The sequence below is a fragment of the Mastomys coucha genome, unplaced genomic scaffold (assembly GCF_008632895.1).
Source record: "Mastomys coucha isolate ucsf_1 unplaced genomic scaffold, UCSF_Mcou_1 pScaffold8, whole genome shotgun sequence".
NCBI lineage: Eukaryota > Metazoa > Chordata > Mammalia > Rodentia > Muridae > Mastomys > Mastomys coucha.
The window spans coordinates 52,324,275-52,346,775 of NW_022196914.1; the positions used below are offsets into that span (position 1 = coordinate 52,324,275).

Below are 22,501 nucleotides of genomic sequence, written 5' to 3' on the forward strand. Positions count from 1 at the left end.
TTGTGAAGAAGCTGTAACAGGGATAAAAAACCTCTACAAGTGACACACAGAGGTCATTACAAGCTTCTGAAAACCTATTGCATATAGTTCCTGTTGAATTCTTTCTATCTCATTCTCATCAAAGCTGGCTTCTTCAAGCTCTTGTCAGTGTGGGTATGTGACTAAAGAAGAGAAGAACGCATTCAACTGCGGTGTCACTTACTTTAGGGGAATTCTGCTCGGGCCTTTCTTCCTTTACTGTTCCTGATTCTATCTGGCTTATGGGTAGAGAAGGTACCAGATGGAGTCATGCAGATTAGAACATTGGCTTGTGAGGTGGCCAAGCAGGAAGATGTGAGAAGCCTGTGTGTCCTTGTGTCCCTTCAGTCTTCGTGGTCCACATGACAACTGGAAGAGAGAGTTAAGGGACCCCCTTCTGTAAGTGTGTCCTTGTGCTCAACTGCTGTACCCTGACTCAGCTCTAGATGTCAGGAGAACTTCTTCTATATATTTTCATAATATGTATTAGCCAATGTAAGTACTGTTGTCATTCTAGAAATAGACATGAGTCTTAATTTGGGGGAGGGAGTGGGTGGGAATGGGTGAAAGTCTGCTAGCTTATAGAGGCAGAGAAAGCACCCAATTGACCTTCCTCCTCACCCAATGTCCAAGAATGAATGCCCCTCTCTCACCACCTCATAAAACCTCCTTCAAACCAGATGTCCCTCCCTTCTACTTCCCTATCTGTCCTTCTGACTCCCTCTTACTCTCTGTTTTTTCTTTCTTTCTTAATAATCCAGCGTCCACTTCCTGTCAACTGGTTACTTGCTTCATGTTCTATAGTCAACCTATAGCTGACTTTATTTAATCCTGTTTACAATATTCAAGTAGAAAGTTCTTGGATTAAAGGTGTGTGTTTAGGCTGAACCACACCACAACTAAAAAGTTTTGATTGAATATCCTGCAACAGTAAACAGTATGATAATATTTTCATGAATAAAATTTTAAAGAAGATGAAACATGAGATGGCTCAGGAAGTTCCTGAGTGTCAGAGCTGGTAGTAACTGGACATCTTTGAGGCCTTGGGAGCTTGAGGTCATCTTTACACGACATGAGCTGCCTGGGCAGGGTGGGTTCTCTGTGTCTGGCAGCTGCAGTCAGACATCGACTTGGCATGTGACAGGAACAGATTTAAGAATCAGAAACTGACCGGACAAGCTGATCCTTTACATATTTTTGGAGAATCCTATCCTCCAATTCTCTGCTTAGTAATTTAGTCTGCAAAATGAGTTCTTCTAGATGTTCTTTGTACTTGAACTGTAGAAGTAAAAGAATGTATATGTAAAGGAGCGATGGACGTGAAGGACATTGTCAACAGTGGGAAAGGATATAAATGAAGAAACCATGAGACTTTTGAGTACTGAAGAAAGACGAAGTTTAATTTGCATGTTGGCATAACCTACACCTCACTTGGCAAGTGCTTAGCCACAACACAAATCCCTCCTTAGAGTGACAAATGACAGCAGATGCACAAAGTAGCCAGACACAAACAATGTGTTTCACTGACTATCACGTGTTCACACATACAAGCACACACATACATACAAATAAAAAGTACATCTAATTCCTCTGCAAAAGAGAGCTGAGAATGGTAATCAGTTACCTCACAACTGTACAGCACTTTAAAGTTTACATTCTGACCCCTTTGGTCCTCAGAACAGCCTAGTGAGGTAGACAGCACAGGAATTATGATTAATCCTATTTTGCAGATGAGAAAAGCGAGACTAGGAGGTGTAAACACTGGCCTATGCTTTTCGGTGGACAGTGCAGAGCTGGACTGAGACTCATGTCCGGTCCAGTGCTGCTTCACCACCAACTTTCCGGTTCAAACTGAAATGTGCAGAGACAGCAGTACAACACTGTGAAATAGGATGAGTGTTTATGTCGAGCAGACCGGATCAAGGACAGTCAATCAATAGCCATCTTAACGTCAGTGGAAATAGAAACCCTGCTAGATTGCTCACATGTCTGCACCTACAACAAAAGGCCCCTCTCTATGTCTGTTCTGTCCTGCTTTAGGATAGCAGTGGCCCCTGAAAGGGTGACTGTTACCTTCCACCGACTAGAGTCTTATTTCCAGGAATCATGCAGTGGTCACTAGACTTACAGTCTTATTTCTCACAGAAATGGAAATAAATTCTGTTCATGAATCTCCTCCAGCTGTGGACATGAGCCTGGCTAAAAACATTTTATAGTATATTATCTCGTATGCCATTTCAACCATAGTAAGAATGATAACACTTGCAGTTTAAATTTCAAAGAAACATACTTAAAACAAGAGACGTTTTCATGGGGGATGAATTTAAAGTTGAAAAGAAAAGCCAAGTAAAATCTTTTTTTTGTTGTTTTAATGTGAAAGCTGACAGATTTAGGAATGAGCGATGAGTTGCATTATTCTTTAGGTAAGATGCAACATCTGCTGGCCCACCATTTCGTCTCACCTAACATGAAAGAAAGGGGAAGGTCCATTGTCACATTAAATGGCTCACAGTGGAGTTTTCTCTTTCAGATGATCCAGGCATTCATGAGTTTCATGTTTATATGCAGTACTTTGAGATGCACAAACAGACAGCAAAGGAGACTTTGTGTTAGGGACACTCTAATATCTCCACAGCAGTTTAAAATCCCCTCTTTAAATTCCTCTGTTAAATTGATAAAGAAAACTGACAGCATTATACTTCAAGCCTGAGACTGTCACATATGATAGCAGACTTCAGTAAGAGATTAGTTTCTGTAGCAAGAGGAGAGATGTCTTAGGCATCCCATCCCCAAGGTCCTCATAGCCACGCCAATGACTAGCAAGGTGATGTGTTGTTTGAAAGCATGAAAACAGGTTGATTTCCTGTTAATTTTGCGGTCCACGGTGTTCACTCCTTTATCTTTAGAAGCTGGTCTCCCAGGTGCTCTTAAAGTGCATCTCCTAAAGGAGGGTGTTGACAGACACGGACTGGAGTGCATGCATTGCATCCCACACATACACAGAAAGCTTCAAAGGACAAGGACTTCCAACAATCACAAGAGAAACCACAAATTGCTCTGGTGAATTTTAAACGTGAGCAAGCTGAGGTGTTTTGTTTCTAAATGTGCATTCCTGCCCTGGCTAACCCACATATGATATGGGTCTCTTTAGCTCTAACAAGATGAAAACAGAGTAAAGCAATGGCAGTACCCACAAATGACCACTGGGGGAGCTCCCAACATTCTTCTGGGAACGAGCCCCATAGAAAAGCTGCATTTCTTTCTTCTTCTTTTTTTTCTTTTTTCTTTTTGGTTTCTTTGGGACAGGGTTTCTCTGTGTACCCCAGCTGTCCTGGAACTCATTCTGTAGACCAGGCTGGCCTCTAACTCAGAAATCTGCCTGGCTCTGCCTCCCAAGTGCTGGGATTAAAGGTGTGTGCCACCCACTGCCCAGCGAAAAGCTGCATTTCAACAGGTGCATTAGAAATTACTTTTTTACCTGTTTTTTTCCCCCTAAGAATGGTTGTATTGGCCTCTGAATACAACATTGAAGAAATAGAAGCCCAAACTCCCAAGCAAAGTGCACACAGAGCCATCCTCTGAAGGTCAGGGATGGGGTGGAGGAAGGGCAGGGTAGGGTTGGAGTCTATGCAGGTACTCCTTTCCTAGTAGTGTTTTTCGTGAAATTGGTATGCTGTGGTCCTTGCAAGAATGCTAACCTTTACTCTTTCTCTGTAAGCTCTTGTTTGGTCTCTGAACACCAAGAAACAAGTCACAAGGTATGCACATCCAACATCCCGTGTTTTCATCATGCATCACGATGCAACAATATCTTATTTGAAACTGAAGAGAACAAACAAGCAACTCAGGAAATAAATAAACAAAACGGAGAAAGCATCCATACGTGTCCCTGTGGGACTTAGTGCTACACTGTTGGCTAATATGAGCCAGCGAAAAGACTTGGAGTGGAATTCATAGAATATAAATATTTTTTCTCAGTTAATATTTCTCTATGCTGTTATATACAAGGATGACCATTACTATGCAGGAAATGTACCTTTGCTAGTTCTATGGTACATTATCAATGCTAGCTCTGGAGCCAGCGAGTGGAAAGCACTAGCTACTTGTTTGCTCTATCACATAATCAGAATGCAAGGGAAGAGGGGACATAGCCAGGCAGGTCAATCTTCATTGTCAGCCTCAATGAGCATCATGCCTCTAAGAGAAAATGCCAGGCATGCTAGGCCCAGATAATAATACCCCCTTTGCCATTGCTGCCTTCTTTTAAAGCAGTGGTCTCCCTGAAGCTAGGAGATGGGGGTAATCAAGGAGAGCCCCATCCCTTTAACAACAGACCATTGCGAGGAGACCGAGGCCACTTTTCCAGGCTTGGGGTGCAAGGCAACCCCCGAATTTGGCTTTCTGCCTTAAGAGCTGTGGTGTACTCAGGCCATTATCCATGCACTTACAGTATTCTTATGCAGAATGATCTCCAAACCATTTTTAACAAAGATGGCTGAGACAGGAGAAAGGACTGTCTACCAAAGCCTATGCAAGTGTGGGCTCTCCAGAGAAAGCTCCCCCAAAATGCTCACAATGAGCCCAAATAGGTTTGTGTGCATCAGAAAAGGTTTCTAGAGAAACAGTGAAACCAGCAAAGATGACTTTTAGGCCTACGTTTCCCCTTAGTAAAAATCATTTCTCCTCACAGCACATTCCACAGTTTGGTCAGGTGACTGACACGGGCATACACCTTACTGAAACCTCCACACTTGGTTCTCTAAGGGGGCAGCCAATCTCACAATGTAGCCCCCCACTGAGTGTATGGGACACTGGATACTTATAATTAAGGAAATGCTACCCACAAATACACTTGGTTTTTAATATTTCATTTCCTGTCTCATTGCCTAAAGGCTAAAATAGGCCGCTTTCAGAGCACACCACTCCTCCCAGGCTTCGGAAACACACTGAGAACAATGCACATGCTGTGCACTGAAACTGCTTTTGTGCTGGGCCTAGAAATGAAGCTTCAGCCTGGCCATGATGCTTGGCATAAAGGAACTGTAACAGATGAGATTACATCCTAGAGGACTGGTAGAGGTGTGCCCAGTCTAGCAGAGTGACAAAGACACATTTCAGGTCTTCTCTGTGGGACCTTGTCCCTGAGTTCTAACAGAATGCGGGACAGGGGAGGTTTACCTTCATTCCACTTCATTACAATTGTTACCAGCATCTCTATAGTATATCCCATATTCAAATTGTTTCATCAGCTTCCCTAAGCTTCAAAGTTTACATTTTCCCACCCAAGCCTGGAGTATCTGTTTTTGGTCTATGGAGCTGGGTTTCACTCTTGCTGGAGACTGATTTACAGTCCAGTTCCATCTTTGATGGTGAAAGAAGGCAGGTGTTGTCCCTCTGGATCCCCCTGTGCCATGTGTGACCCACTTTCTATGGACTTCCAATGGTTTCGGGGACAAGGCCGGATCTTCAAGCAGGGAGTCGAGGTTCAATTTTGAGTGACAGCTCGTAGAGTGTATCTTCATCTATGACAAGGGCTTTGTCAAGCAGGTATTGTATGACCTGAAGAAAGGAGAAAGAGAGAGACAGAGACCTTAGTTGATGCTTCTACCAGAAGATCAATTTTCTGAATCCATCTGACACAACTCAACATTTTTCCTGAGACATTTCTGTAAAACAAAAATCAATGAACATATTATTATTATAAAAGTAGTCCTTTCCTAACCTCTGGTCCCAGTCAGTATCCTTGAGAGCATATATGATCTCAGATGTGTTACCGTGCATTTATATACATTATACATACTTAGAGTATTAATTTTACTTAACAAGGTGAAATCCTGTTAGCTTACTTCCTGCTGTTCATGTGTGCATGGGACAGATACCAGGGATAAGGAAATGAAATGGCACTGGAAATGAAGACGTAAGGATGAGAAGTATTTCTATGAAAACATTTCTTCTTGTTGAAGTATAATGTTCACAACCCATGTAAGTATAGTTCTGACAAAAACATAATTAACTGTTCTATGCTGATTTCTGTTGCTATGGAAACACCATGACCAAAAGCAACGTTGAGAAGAGAGGGTTTATTTCACCTTATACTGTATAGTCCATCATTGAGAGGAGCCAAGGCACCAGTTTCAAGGAAGAAACTGAAGCAAGCTGCTATTTAATTTTTATTTTATTTTATAAAACTCTGTCTATTTATAAAATGAATTTTATAATCCAGAGAGGCTGAAATTGGATGGAAGTACCAGCAACATAAGGAAGAGGGTCAGATCCCAAGAAATATACATAGGCTTGATGAATTAAAGTGGATGAGTTGATGCTTTTTCTCAGTCAGACTTGCTGGTCATTCCTGCTTTAGGTCCTTACCACAAAGCAGCTTTTGCTATTTTGCTCATCTGTGTAGTTTTATCGTCCACTGATTTCTATGTCTGTCTTTGTAAGTTTTCACTCACACACAGTGTTACCTTTGGCTGCTGGTCTATGCGGTAAGCGGTCTGCTGGAACTGGCGTATCTCTCGAATGATGTGTGATATCTAATGGCAAAAATATGAGAAAGCAATTCAGAAGTACCCCTCTGTCTCAGAGTACCTTCTCCCAGGATGGTATCCCCAAGTCCTGTCGTCTATGGGGTAGGAGGAACCTTGCTTGATCACTTCCTTTCCCTTCAAGGAGCCAAGGGAAAAGCAAACAAGAAGATATTCTTGAACTCATAATCACCAGGTTGGCTGATGCTGGGTGGCCTCAGAATGGCCTTCAGCTGGGGGCAGGGAGAAGCTCTAGGTGCTGCTTCTCATGGATTTCTAGCCTCTAGCTTGGTGTTTAGAACATGGGTGTCTAGCAAGGAGACTCATACTTGCCATCTATATACTGGTCAGTGTTATAGAACCATCTCTGTACCTTTATTCCTAACAGGCTGGACCCAGATGGCAAGCAGAAGTGGCTACCAAAAAAAAAATCTCTTTAACTGGTTAACAAAAGTTGTGTCCACCCTTACTCCTACCTTAAGATGTAGAAGCTAACACTGCCTTATTACCTAGCTTCTTCTCACTAAGCCAAGAAATCACTGACACAGGCCAATCACAAAATGGCCACCTACCATTCGCATTTTGGAGAAATTGACAAGGCCTTCTTCAGTAAAGTTTGGTGTTCCTTCTTCAATGAATGCCAGGTCTGTCAAGTACATCCCAAGGTAAGGGACGGCTGGGGGGTTACAGCTGCAAGACAAGGAAGAGTGGCTTTTATTTTCCCCCCACCTACACACAGTTAGAACTGTTCACTACAGTGAAACAGATTTTCTGTTTAGCTAGTACGGAAATGTTTTAGAAGATGCGGACTTAATATCCATCATAGCTACACACTGAAGCGATGAAGGGAGACTCCTGTTTGGGCAAAGTGGATCTACTTGGTTTTTCCAGTGAGGCCCAAGCCTAAGGATATGGCTTCTGGTGCAGAGGGAACAGAATCTGAATTCCACTTGACCAGTTGCTCAGGGATACTGAGCAGGACACTCCTGGTCTATACTTTTCTCACCTGTAATAAAGACAGAAAAACTAGTCTCCGAAGTTTGCTGTGAAGCTAAAGAAAGGCATGTGGAGACCTAACATGCAGCATGTAGACATTTAACAAGTACTTGCGAGGCTCTCATTGCTGTTTCTGATGTAATAGCAATGGATCTACGATTATCATTCATCTTCAGTAGTGGGGCACAAGACTAATGCTCTCCCAGAGGAAGCCAAGCTCACGTCTTAAACCACAAGAACACCATTTGCAAGCAAATAGAGACCTTACTATCTCCCTCCTCGTGTGTGTGTGTGTGTGTGTGTGTGTGTGTGTGTGTGTGTGTGTGCATGTGTATGTCTGTGCATGTGCATATAGAGAATGATCTACATATAAAAGGCCAAAAATAAATAATAGTAACTAACTGCTTTTTGACTATTTAGATAAAAAACATCCTAGTAGATTATTATGTTTAGATTAAGAAATACTAAATTAACAAATTTATATTAAGAGAGATTTGAGCTATGGTCATATTTTCCTATCTGAATATACTCCATACATTTCTAATATACTTACTATATTCTCAGTATTGTAAGATGCTCACTATATATACAGTACCCTTACACACCATGGTATTTCCAAAAGATTCTTACTATATCCATGATATCCTTACACACTGGGACAGGTGGGACACCTGTAATATGCTCACTAGGCATACAGTATCCATACACACCATGTTACTTCCATAGATGTTTGTTATATGCACAGAATTCCAAGTGAAAAGCAAAAATCTCCAAACACAACAACGATGGGTGCTGCTTCCTCCTTCTCCCAGAAATGAAGGGAGCCGGTCAATATTTGAATGACATATGAATTACGTGATCATATTCTTGGATTGTGAATCATGATTAAGATAGACATACTTTTTGAGAGTCTCTCTGAGGTTTTTAAATCTTCCTTCAGATGAGACAGTCTTCTGAAGTTTGTCCATTAGAGCTTTTGTCTAGAAAGGAAAGAAAATATTCAGTCTGTCAAGAAAACACTGTAATTTGATGAAAGCGAGCTGTTACAGGGCACCCTGTTGGCTCCTTTCTTCAGTGACAGGTGGTGATGCCATCTAATGCTTAAAAGAAGATGGAAAGGGACACACAGAAGTGCCTATATCCATGCTTTTGGCACAGAATGAGGAAAACTGTAAAGAAGGGGAATATTACAATGCAAAGAAAACTTAAGAACTTAAGCACATGGTGAATGAATATATTGAAGGGGAGTTTTCCTAAGAGGAATTTCAGGATCAATTTCATTCATCTATTGAAGTGCTGAGCATCTGATCCAGGACCTTGCATATTCTGGACAGATACTCTACCTCTGAGCTACATGCCTAGGCCATAGTGAATCTTTTCAGTATGAATCTCCAAACCATGAAAAACTTTATTTGCCTGCTTTGATGTAGACTAAACACTATCTTCCATTCTAAATCTTTTCTTTAGTGATCATGCTCATCAATTTGCGAGGGAAGTTTATTTCTATGCTTTATGAAGACCTAACATGGCTGTTGGAGTTTCTTCCATAGACACGAGAGAATGGCAGTGTGGTGCTGAGGGATAGGGTGAGGACTTACTGCCGGTGGGCCATACACACAGGAATCTTCGTGGGCTCTGATCCTCCATAGTTAACTATGAGAAGCACTTGGCATGCCTGGGTTGAAGATTGTGTAACCTTGTCTTGGGGTAGATCAACTTCTAGAACAATCCAAGACATGGTCATCCCCATCCAAATTTCTGAGGTATCAGAAGTGCCTCTTTCCTGATCTGAAACTGGCTGTGGTCCAGTGAAGCTTCAGAAGTATAACCTCCCCCTCAATCACAGATCTAGAGAGTTCCACAGGCCTTCCAGGCATCTTGCAGACTGATCTCAGACTTGAAGTGCGGAAGACGGTGTTACCAAATTTTTTGTAGGCAGGCACCTCTGTGACCAAACCCTACTGACTGTGACTGGAGTAAGGTACAATGCTGTGGACACTACCACTCCAGTGAACAATCCAACAATCACAGCCAGTGACTCACACACTGACTGAAATTTGGTATCATTTCAGTCATCACCACAAAACTTGCAACAATAATTTTGACATGAGCTAAGAGCATCTCTCTTCCATAGTTATCATTACATTGCATGTTTCCTCTCAAAATCAAGACTGCCACTGAAGTCAGTTATAGAGAGGGCCCAGAATTTCCTTAATGGTTGAAGAAGACCTTGGCACAACACACCAATTTCAACCAGTTCATCAAAACAATTGCTCATTTATTTCCTGATTGGGATACTGTGTACATTCATGTGTCAAGCTTCTGTGGAGAGAAGAGGTCTGTATTATGAGAGGAGTCTGTACATCATTCGCATGACTGTTGTTGCTTAAATGTTGGCTTAAATGAAGTTTTTACTCTTCTTTATATACACATACACAGAGGGAAGGAGGGAGGGATAGGGGAGAGAGAGAGAAAGAGACAGAGAGAGGGGAGAGATATAGGGGAGAGAGAGACAGAGAGAGAGACAGAGAGACAGAGAAAGGGGAGAGAGAGGGGGAGAGAGACAGAGAGAGGGGAGAGAGAGGGGGAGAGAGACAGAGACAGAGAGAGAGAGAGAAGAGAGAGAGGGGGAGAGAAAGGGAGAGGGGAGAGAGAGGGGGAGAGAGAGAGAAAACACTATTTTTTAAAATATATGGTTTCATCTGTTGTTTCAGGCTTTGTTGGCCATAGATGTCTAAGGATCTAAGTTCAGATTCTCCACATTGCCTTCTCACAAAGGAGTAAAGTGGATGGAGCCTGTGAGGGCCTAGTTTCTTGCAACCTGGAGAACTTTAAAACAACTACTACTCTAGAGAGAAGAAATCAGTGAGATAAGTGAAGATAGGAGCTCGTCTAAAAGGGCCTTATGCCCTCAAGGGGTAATAGTACCAAAGCCTGGAAGAAACAGCAGCAGCAGAATACATTCATGGTCATTTGGTCTAGCCCTAAGACACAAGCATTGTGGGATACCACTCTCCAATTCCAGGGGGTGCATCAATGGGTATAGCAACGTGCTGCCAAAGGTCAGGGTAAGAGTGCATGATGATATCCTCCCAACAGGCATTGGAGCAGTATGGAGGAGCCTGGGAGATTCTTCAAAGACTCTTTGTGGGGACCGATGTAGTAATTCAATAATGAAGAGTTCACACGACACACAGGATCACCAAGGGCAGAGTAGCTCATAGTAGAGGTGAGATATACCCGAAGCTTAAAACATTAGCAGAGCCAATAGGAGTGGACAAGACAAGGCTAGCCCAACTCCCATGGAACAGTCATGGACTTTGCATATCACAGAACAAGCAATTCATGACAGACTGCACCTGATGAACAACCTGTGAAGGACTAGGGCCAGAGGTGGAGACTGTCTTCTAGAAGTCCAGATCAAGTCTTCCAGATAGCCAACTAGAAGCCCTCTCCAAGCCTTACCAGTACCCAGGGAAAAGGCTAGAGGGGAAGAGATTAGTATGGCTTGATTGTTAAAATGGTCTGAGTCAATAACAGAGGTAAGCAAAATCTAATTGAAGAAAGGCAGCAGTCATATGTCTGTACGCTTAAGTCACCAAGGCAAAAATTTAAAGCTGTTCCCAGAATGACAGAGGAAAGGTTGAACATCCAGGTCTCTGGGGATGAAGGCTTTGGAGGAGTCTTGGGATGGCAGAATTCACTGGGCACTTCTGGGCTTGCTTTTGCTCCAGAAAAATTTCAGGAAACAAGCTGTGACTGACAACCATATTGTTTGAGATTGTCCCCCAAATGTTTTAATGAGTGTTTTGGAGACACACCGGAGGGGGATTAATTAAGCAGTGAGAGCAGGTTAATTATCCATTGGCACCTTCCTTTGGCAACTGCACTGCTCATTTCGCTAATGATTTCCTAATTAGCACTATTCATCGAGGCTTTCTCCCTCTCTCCCCTCCTGTCAGCAGCAAGGTGTGTCATCACACACTGATGCTCACCTGCTTGGACACCTTGGCCCAGGTTTTCTTCAGCCTGTAGATGGCACTTCTGTTCAAGGCCGAGGTGATCTCCAGCACACCATTGTAGTTGTGTAGACATCGGCAAATGTCTGCCACTGCTACCCACTTCTCAATGGCGTTGGCACGGGAGCTGACGTCAGCGTAATTCATTATCTGGGAGGCCACCAGGTTACTCATCTAAGACAATCAAACAGACCAGATAGGCTGTCTAAGAGCCAAAATAATACATTTACGTAAGTGGCCAAGTGGCCTGTGAACACACAAGGAAAGCGGGCTGTTAAATGGTACAAAGCCCTCAGTCCATCTTTAGATACCATCTTTCCAGAGAGACCGGAATCTACCGTGACAACAATAACAGCAAACCACTCACACCTGTTCTTCCTGAGAACAAAGGCAGGGACCCTTGGAAATCCAGCTTGTTGGAGGGAAGTTGGAGGGAATATCTCATTTTATGAGTAATTGTATCTTAGGAGTCTTTGTTAAGAAGGGAATAAAGTGCAATGAGCCAAGTACTGAGGAAAGGACATATTGCAGACCACAGTGCCACTCTTTGAGGAACCATATTCCCTTGCCCCGAACTGTGCCTAGATGACATATTCCAGGAAACCTCAGTTATCACAGAAAATGAAAAAACCACGAGTTCCCATGAGTCTGAATTCTAAACAGGTCAGCTCTCAAACTAGACCATCGCTTCGTGTAGAGAAAGAAAGCACACTTTCTGCTTGTGAAATTTCACTGGCAAGAACCAGACAGACTCCAAAGTTAAGAGCTCTAATTCTATTAACCAACGCCACTTGGAGTAGCTCAATGTTGGCAGAATGGAAAGGGCAGAGTATAATCATTACGAAAGGGGGCACAGCATGGGTGTGTGTGTTTGTGTGTGTGTGAGCTTGTACTCACACACTAAATCTGATGGGCTCCCCAACTGTTTGAAGATACATATGTTCTTACAGTGCCTCTGAGTGTTGTGTAGAAAGTCATTAAAGCACCTATTAGGGCTAATCACTTGTTCAGATTTAATGTGGAGAATGACACAGAATCCAGTTTATTGGCAGAAGGTGATGTTGTTAATCAATAATTTGTTAATTGTTATTAACATTTTTATAACAAATTATTAATTTGTAAATCAGTTTTTGTTATAAATCAGTAATTTCATAATAAAGGATTCTATTCTAATAATTATTCAGGAAGTGGGCTAGGACACATTTGTCTTATGTGCTAGGAACAGGAAGATAAAGAAACCCATGTTTCTGACTCGTAATGTTTGGATGTTGAATGTCTCTTATCAACCATGTGTCAATGGATTGGTCCCTAGGTGGCCACTATTGGAAGGTGCAGTGTCAGACCTAACAAGGAGCCACGTGGTGAAAGGGGATTGTGGCAACTATGACCCTTCCTGTTCTCTTTTGCTTTCAGTCTGACCTGAGTGGTTTTCTCTGCCAATAACCATTTCTCTTTATAAGGCCATCATCTTAGGTATTTCATTCTAATAACAGAAAACTGACTAATACAATATAGTAACAGAAAGCTGGCTTTAAGATGCTCTGAGTCCAGCTATGAGGGATGAGAGTAGAGGGAAATATGTGAGCAAATAAATAGCATACAGTGAAATGCCAAGCTAGGTCTGTTCTGAGGCTGGGGAGTGGGCTCAGTGGATAAAACACCTGCTGTGCAAGTGTGGGGGCTGAGTTTGCATCCTTGTAAGCAGCTGGGCATGACAGTATGTACCTGCAACTAACTGCACCTGCCCCAGCACCTGCACCTGCAACTAAGTGCACCTGCACCTGTACCTGCACCTGCACCCGCACCTGCAACTAACTGCACCTGCACCTGCAACTAACTTCACCTGCACTTGTATCTGCACCTGCACCTGAACCTGCACCTGCTGGAGGAGGGAGTTCACTGGACAGCCAGTCAAACCATCTTACCACCTTGACACCCCGCTGCATGAAGTGTCATAGGCGTGACCGCTCTGGAGTGACGATCTAATTACGACACTCCCTGACAAAAATCTCTCTGTGGTTTCCTCTCACCCTTAGGATACAGCCTCAGCTGTTGAGCTGTTTAGCTGTTCAATGGAGCACCTAGGAGCCCTGCTGATCTGTCATCCTTGTCTCCAGAGGCCCCTGTTTCTTCATCTGCTATCAGGTCCTCTGCTCTGTCGCTTCTCCCTTTGCACCTTTGTTTTCCTGCTGAGACAGTGGTGAGCAAGGACAGGAAGGAGGCACAGGCAACTTGTAGATTCCATGTCTGGATGAAGGCATGGCGATGCCACCACTCACATAAGAAGCCCCAGAACCAGGCTCAACAGGATTACTGGGTCTAGAGCACAGGACTGTGGCTGTCCTAGAATGGGAGATGTCTGGGTCTGGAGGCTGGAGATGAATCTTCAGTAAGAGTGCTCTATGTGTATTCTGAGTGGACCCTGTGCGGGGCTTTGTCTTGGGAATCTATACTGCTGTTTTGGGTACCTTAGTTTTAGATGACCTGCTAACTTACCGATGCAGTTCCTTTGATCATATACATACTATACTGCACTGAAACTAGACAGGAAGCTTCCCTTTGCCTGGATAGCCCAACGCCGCATCCTCCGCTGTTACTTATTCTCTCACAAGACAAAGTCTGCTTCAACAGAACCAATGAAGAACTAGGTATGAAATAGACTCCTCATCTTATGGCTGGAGATGGGCGTGGCTACCAGTGCATTAGTGAGTTTATGCGTGGTAGCCCTCCCAAGGTCAGCCTTAACTTGGGAAGTTACACTGATGCAATCTCATTGCCACCACCAGGGGTCAGTACACTACTCATTCAGTTAGTCAGTGTATGAGTTTGTAGTGATTGTGATAAAAATAATAACAACATCTTACACACGAATGAATTTTCACCAGACCTGGGAACCATCAAAACCAGGCCTCTCATGACTGGAAATTATTCCATCCCTTTGAGAATGTGAGGATATTTAAGCTTGTCATTACTATTCAATCAGCTCTGTTTAAACAGTGTGACAGAGTTGATTTATTTCTGTTTCTGGGGATCAAATCCAGGGTTTTGCGTATGCTTAGACAAGTGCCCCTCCACTGAGCTACACTCACTCTCCTAGAGTTTCCTACACCCGCAGCACTCACTCTCCTGTTACTCACCTCATTGAAGTGCTGGCTGGTTTTCATGATGTAAGGCGTCCTTTCGTTCTTGTCCAGCTTCATCCAGCCCTGCCCAAGGAACTCTCTGAAAGTTCAGAACAATACACAAAACCAGTGAGGTTTGTAAGAAATGTTGGCTGGACCTTGAATAGTTGTGCAGATTAGATGGCACATTTAAGTTAATGTTCATGGACTATTATTTCTCTCCCCATTTTCACTGGCCATCTCCAAATAATTTGTACATGTCTAGCAGTCCACCCACTTAGTACCAAAATAAAAAAGGGTTTTTCAATCTCCAGTGTTTGGAACTTTGTCTCAATTAAAGGCTTCCCTGAAGTTAGAGAATGTAGCCAACATAAGAGAAATACAGTTAAATGCTAACTCAGCAGTCAAGGAGGCTGTTTCCTCTGGGTTAATTTTCTAAATGCATCTGCCAAGATTCCCAAAGATCTATTGTGACCAAAAAGATTAATCAGAACAGAATCCTTCCCTCCACTGTGCTCTGGTTTCCTCTGAAAGAGAGCAGTTTCCAAGATTGGGGAGCTGATCTTGATAGGGGCTAGGCTTCTGATGGCCTCCATGTGCAGTCTTTCATTCATGAACAGGTCACTAGATCTTACTACTCATGGGACAATGGAGATAGGGCACGAGGGAATTATCTTGTGTTGGCGTTTAGAAAGCAATGTGGAAGGAAACCACTTTACTACATTTCTAATGTAGAAATGTTGACTGGGTCCTCATAAAAGTTTCATTGTTTCTTACTGCTGTTGATTCTGCTCTTGGAACCTGTGTTGCAGGTATACATAGAAATGTGGACACTATTCTACAGCTGGAAATAACTGGTAGATGTTTCAGGCATACACAGAGCACAGGGGGAAATGGGAGTCCTAGGAAGAGACCAGAGCTAGAGCCACCATCAAGTTCTCTCTTAGCTTGTTCTCCTCTCGTAGAGAAGACAAGAGCCCTCCTTCAAAGCTCTGGGGTGAGGTGAGAGTGGTGCTGAGAGTGGAGAGTGGTGAAAGGGATATTGTGTTTCCTAACCTAAGCCTTCAGGATGTCACTGGGTTCATTTCAATGGTCAATGGGCCAGATTCCTATCTCAACTCTGCTCCCATGTTCAGGAGTAGGTCTACAGATGCTGGGAAGCCAGAAGAAGAGAAGACAAAATGCATGAGTATTCTTAGTCTCTTCCCTCATGCTTTTCTGACATTACTATACATCTGTCTCTCCCATCAGCTCTGACATCATCCTTCCATCATCAGGGTTGTCCTATGTATAACAAGGAGCCCATTCCTGGGTCTTCCCCAGCCAGTTCATTATCTTACATGTAGTTACCAGTTATCATGGATAATGTGTGTTAATAGTTGTCATTTGTCTAAACAAAGATCTATTTATTGGTCTTTCAAGTCAGTGTGATTGCTGGAGGCTTAAAGAACCCCCCCCCACACACACACAAACACACATTTTGTGTACAGTAGAAAATGAAGAGGCAGGGCAGCCATGGAGCAGAACATACTAATTTACTGAGGTAGGTGAAGACCTGTAGTAGACATTACAGCATCACCTTGGGTCGCTGCTTCTCGGAGTGAAGCTTTGGAACCCTCCAAACTGTTTGGGGTTCTCATGAAAAGACAATTTTCTGAACCATAACCAAACCACTAAATTCAGAATTTCACAGGAAAAGTTTGTCTGAGAATATATTCCCTATAAGATTCCCATGTGGATGTAGCCATATTCAGTGTTAAGAACTGCCTTTGAAAGTGTTGTGATGTTTCTGTAATTCGAAAACAGAAAAGTACAGAGAAATTCACATTCTATGGTAAGCTTATTACATACAGAAGAAACAGAAAGAAGGACCATCTCAAGTGTCTCTAAGTCAACACACCCAATGTGAACTGAGACCAAGAGAATCCATGTGTGCTAAAGCGCATTGAGATGGAGACTCCCACCTCTGAGCATGGCTGAGTGCTCGTGTATACCTGTCTGCCTTAGAGAGAATGGCAGCTTTCTGGCCAGCTACTTTCTGCTAGGAGACAGGGCACTTACTCATAGGGGATGCTTCTGAAAACAATGTGGTCCAGGAGAGTGATCTGCTCAGCCAGCTCCATGGCTGACAACGTCTCAAAGCACTCAGCCTTTGGACAGTCTGTCTGCAAGAGATGATGAAGCAGTGAATCACAGGACATCTACGGATCATAAAGACCTTCCCTACAGTCTATCCCTGAAGGAAGAAAGGCAGAAAACTCGAAACTATGAAAGCCAATATTAATATTTCCAAACAACTGCTGGGTTCAGGTTTGACTTAGGATGTACTTACACAGCTTCATAGACAGACACATGAACAGCTATGAAGTTAGTTACATGAGTTTGCTCACTTCAAGGATACTGTGGTTAAACTTACCATTTGAATTATATCCTCTAATTTTAGGTGGATGTCATCTTGATCATCTTGTGAAAGAGCCCTGTAAGGAAATATATAAAACATTCTCTATGAATAAGAGAAAATGGATATGCCAGAAAGCCATAGCTCTATTGGGAAACCCTGCTATTAAGGTTGCAAGCATGGCCAAAAATGGAGTGCTCCCTATCTCAGCAGGGCTTTTCTGCCTGTCTTTGTCTGGAGAGTGACTTTGTCTGGAGAGTGTCCCTGAACACTGGAGGCTGGCCTTGTCTGAGAAGTGACCTTCTACAGAGCTCCCTAAAGACAGCATAACTCAGTATATAAGTCTTTCTCTGACTTCCAGACCACAGGATAATTAGATGCTATATTATAACCAATAACCCCACCCTTCCCTTTCCACCCTCGGGATGTTATGGACAATAAGCCCTTCCCACCTATACCCCTTAATAAAGTCCTTGTAGCCCCTATCCCTGGGATATAAGTAGATTTGTCTTACTGTAGCAGTCTCTGGAAGTCTTTCTGCTACACCCACGGCAGTCTAAACCCTGTTTCTTCCCTGCCCCCTTTGTTCTCTAGCTAGTGGCCAACAGCTTCTGAGGAGAAGGGAGGGCCACACAACACAAGGCTCTTCTTTCCTTGGCTAAAAATGATGAGGGTTTAGGTATCTGGAGCTGTGAGGAACAATCGATTGCTGTGCTACTCACAAGCTGACCAGAAAATCACACGTGACATGCGGGACTGATGGTTTAGAAGGAAGGGACCAGCTCATTATATGGAATCCAAAGTTGTCACTAAAACAACCACTGTTACAGTGAACCTGAGGATTGCTAGGGTGCTGCTCCCAGGAGATCCATCTGGGGCAGGGCTCATTCTCTGGTAATATCCCATCTGTAAGCATCCACTCATGTTCCTCTAGCCCATTCCTACATGGCTCCTCTAGCCTCCTCAGTACACCCTCTTCCCAGATTGTGGGCAAAATCTGGAAGAGCATAGAGCAGGTGCAGGCAGGCAATCATTTTCCTTTTCGAGGGTGTATCTCAAACCCAGTGTTCCTCAGCTTTCGAAAGGTTATCTTTTAGTTTTTAATGAATGATATAAGAGTTTATTAATACCCAAGACACCATTTTCAAAGAAGGAAGATGTTTTATATTCTACAGAAATTCTGAGTCCAAGTGAATTAAAGTGAGAGGAAATTTCATTTCAAACTTTGTTATCTGGGCCGACCATTCTAAGTTTTTGAAAATGAAGCACACACTAAGCATTAAAATATTTAATCAGTTCCAAAACATGTAACTAGTCATGAGGGTGGGGTTAGGGGAAGAGGAGCTAAAGTTGGCTTTTTTTGTTTGCTTACTTCTGGGCAGGAGAATTAAAACTGTAGAAATTGTTAATGACTCTAGCCAGGGAAGCAGGTAGGTTTAACTGGAGATCTTCACCTATTGCACCCTTCCAAACCCACCCTAGGCCTACTCTCAGCTCTGCAGCAGAGCACCTACTGCAGCCTCCCTTCCTTCTCTGCCCCATCTCCAGTGGATCACACAGTTCTCCCCCTCTAACCTTCCCCCATCACTTCACCCATCACCCATCCTGTTATCCTACCCACTTCCTGCCCCAGTCCAGCAGGCATTCCCTGGGAACCCACTAGCAAAGCCTGCCAGAGAAACAAGTAGGCCAGCAAAGCAGGTGGGTGAGTTTCAGATCCTCACACTCACCGCTCCCATATCCCATATCCCATATTCCCCAATTTCACCATCAGCTCTGTAGCAGACAACCTGCTGTGGTCTCTTCTCACTCTGCCTGCATTCCCAGGGGACTAAGCAGATCCTGGTGGAGGACCCTGCTTCTCTCCACCATGTGAACCACCTCGGGCTCTCTACCTAGCCCCATCACATTCCCAAGTATCAGCTGCCAATACTTAGAATCACCTTTTACCTGGAAATTCCAGTGCCCACACCTATCAGAATCACAAAACAATTCCCTACACACAGCTACTACACCCTCCTAAGAACCAGAGAGGACAACAGAAACCAAGCAACATAATACCCATCCAACAAAGACAAGTCTAGGTATCAGAACCTAGAATTATAATTTTCCCAAACCCAGATGCCCAGATGCCAGGGTAAAAACATAATCAATAACAGTCAGGACAATATGTCTCCACTAGAGTCCAGCAACCCTACCACAGTAAGTCATGAGTATTTCATCACGGATGAAACACAAAACAAAGAACTCAGAATAGCCTCTCTGAATATGACTGAGGGCCTTAAAGAGGAACTGAATAAATCCCTTAAATAAAACTATGAAAATACAAACCAACAGTAGAAGAAAATAATTAAAACAGTCCAAGACATGAAAGTAAAATAGAATCAATAAAGAAAATCCAAACTGAGAGCAATATGGAAATAAAAAAGAAAACAAAAACATAGGAAAGTAAGCAAGAGCCTTAGAGGCAAGCCTCACTAACAGAATACAAGAGATGTAGAAAGAATATTAGCCATTGAAGACACTATAGAAGGAATGGATTCTTCAGTCAAAGAAAAGTCATAAGGTCTTGAACAGATGTTCTATAAACTCTAAGAGGCCAGAGATGTCGGCTCAGACTACTATACCCAGCAAAACTTTCAATCATGATAGATAAAGACATCCATAGTAAAAATCAAAAACAGCATTTATCTACAAATCCAGCCCTACAGAAAGCACTAGGGCAGTGGTTGTCAACCTGTGGGCCAAAACCCTTTTGGGGATCAAACAGCCTTTCCACAGGTATTCTACTGATCACATATTTGCATTACAATTCACAACAGTACAAAATTGCAGCTTTGACATAACAACAACACTAGTTTTGTGGTTGGGGATCACCACAATAAGAGGAACTAATTTAAAGGGTCACAGCATTAAGGAAGGTTGAGAACCACTGTACTAGAAGGAAAACTCCAACCTAAAAAGATTAACCACATCCAAGAAACCATAAGGATTAAATAATGCCAAACAAGCAAATCAAAAGAAGGGAGGCAGACACACATGTGCATGCACCCCACCCCCCCACACACACACATACACCACCACCACCACCACCACCACCACCACCACCACCACCACCACCAAAACAGCAACAACCATAAAACAAAAAGCATCAACACACACTTGTCATTGATATCTCTTAATATCAGTCATCTCAATTCCCCAATAAAAAGACACATAGTAACAGAATGGATGTGAAAACAGAATTCAGAATTTATCCTTTTGCTGCATCAAAAGCAAACAAACAGACAAACAAAAACCCCACACCTTCACAGTAAGGATAGACATGCCATAACTAGAAAAAGATATTCCAAGAAAATGGATCCAAGAAGCAAGTCAGTATAATTATTTTAATAACTGACAAAATAGACCTCAAACCAAAACTAGTCAAAAGAAATAGGAGTGGGCAGTACATACTCATCAAAGGAAACACCCACCAAGAAGACACTGCAGTCCTTGACTGCAACAAACATGTGTGAGCCCTAAGTTTGTAAAAGAAATACCTCTAAAGTTTAAATAACATATTGCCTCTCACACAATGATAGTGGATGACTACTCAATACCTGATGCTTGCCAATAGACAAGTCATCCACACAAAAACTAAACAGAGAAATGCAGAGCTAAATGATGTTTGCCAAATGGACCTAATAGCTATTTACATAACATGTCACCCAAACATAAAATAATATACCTTCTTCAGTAGCTCATGGAACTTTCTCCAAAATTGACCACATACTTAGACAGAAAACAAGGGTCAACAGATACAAGGAAACTGAAATAACACCCTGCATCCTATCTGATTAAAACTGGGTATCAACAACAGAAAAAACAGACTTATGAAAACTGATCAGCTCAGTATTGAATGAAAAATAGGTAAAGACAGAAGTTAAGAAAGAAATGAAAGACTTTCTAGAAGTGAATGAAGATTAGTACACATCAAATCCAAGCTTATGGGACACAATGAAGGCATTTCTAAGGGGCAACTTAATAACAATAAGTAAGTGCTTATATTTTTGAAAAAGGAGAGATCTCATACTAGTAACTTAACAGCACACCTAAAAGCTCTTGAACAAAAAGAAATAATGCCTATGATTAATAATTCCAATCTTGTAGATGCTGAAAAAGCCTTTGAAAAAAATATAACACCCCATTGTGTTAAAAGTCTTGGAGAGAACAGGAATTCAAGGCAGATATCTAAATGCGATAAAAGCAATGTATAGTAAACCAGCAGCCTACATGGAATTACATGGAGAGAAACTTGAAGCAATCCTACTAAAATTAGGGACAAGAAGGGCTGCCCACTCTTTCCCTATTTAATTAATATAGTACTTGAAGTTCTAGCCAGAGCAATTAGGCAACAAAAGCAGGTCAAAGGGATACAAATTGGAAAGGAAGAAATCAAGACATCACTATTTGCAGGTTATATGATAGTATACATAAGCAACCCCAAAAATTCTACCGGAGAACTCTACACCTGATAAACAACTTCAGCAGAGTATCTGGATATAAAATTAACTAAACCAAATCAGTAGCCATCCTCTACTCAAAGGATAAATGGGCTGAGAAAGAAATTAGAGAAACAACACCTTTCACAATAGTCACAAATAATATAAACTATCTTGGTGTAATTCTAACCATGCAAGTGAAAAAATCTTTATGACAAGAACTTCAAGTCCTTCAAGAAAGAAATTGAGGAAGACCTCAAAAGACAGAAAGGTCTCCCATGCTCACAGATTGGTAGGATTAACATAGTAAAAATAGCCATCTAGCAAAACAACCTACAGATTCAATGCAATCTCCATCAAAATTCCAACACAATTCTTCACAGAGATAGAAAAGCAATTCTCAACTTCATGTGGAATAACAACAGCAACAATAACAAAAACCCCAGGACACAATGAAGCAAAAACAATCAGCAACAATAAAAAAACTTCTGGGGAATCATCATCCCTGACCTCAAGCTGTACTACAGAGCAATAGTGATAGAAAATGTATGGTATTGGTACAGAGACAGACAGGTCGATCAATGGAATAGAATTGAAGACCCAGAAATAAAACTATACACCTATGGTCACTTGATCTTTGGTAAAGAAGCCAAAACCATACAGTGGAAAAAGAAAGCATCTTCAATAAATGGTGCTGGTCTAACTGGCAGCCTGCATGTAGAAGAATGCAAATTGACCCATTCTTATTTCCTTATACAAAGCTCAAGTCCAAGTGGCTCAAGGACCTCCACATAAAACCAGATATACTGAATCTAATAGAAAAGAAAGTGGGAAATAGCCTAAAACACGTTGGCACAGGGGCAAATTTCCTGAACAGATCATTAATGGCTCAAGGCTCTAAAATAAACAATTGACAAATGGGGCCTCATGAAACTGA

General features: G+C 42.4%; 1 protein-coding gene across 4 annotated transcripts in view; it reads right to left on the reverse strand.

Annotated features, from left to right (window-relative positions):
* Window positions 1-1,397: 1,397 nt before the first annotated feature.
* Window positions 1,398-22,501, reverse strand: part of Rasgrf2 (Ras protein specific guanine nucleotide releasing factor 2) — a 232,163-nt gene continuing 211,059 nt past the window's right edge. For all 4 annotated transcript variants that reach the window (XM_031359985.1, XM_031359984.1, XM_031359983.1 and 1 more), the window contains exons 20-27: window positions 17,099-17,159; window positions 16,744-16,847; window positions 14,698-14,782; window positions 11,537-11,734; window positions 8,442-8,521; window positions 7,118-7,235; window positions 6,486-6,554; window positions 1,398-5,577 (exon numbers count right to left, since the gene is read on the reverse strand). In XM_031359985.1, the coding sequence (XP_031215845.1) occupies window positions 5,485-5,577; window positions 6,486-6,554; window positions 7,118-7,235; window positions 8,442-8,521; window positions 11,537-11,734; window positions 14,698-14,782; window positions 16,744-16,847; window positions 17,099-17,159 (808 nt within the window). In that variant the 3' untranslated portion in view covers window positions 1,398-5,484. The remainder of the gene's footprint in view (window positions 5,578-6,485; window positions 6,555-7,117; window positions 7,236-8,441; window positions 8,522-11,536; window positions 11,735-14,697; window positions 14,783-16,743; window positions 16,848-17,098; window positions 17,160-22,501) is intronic.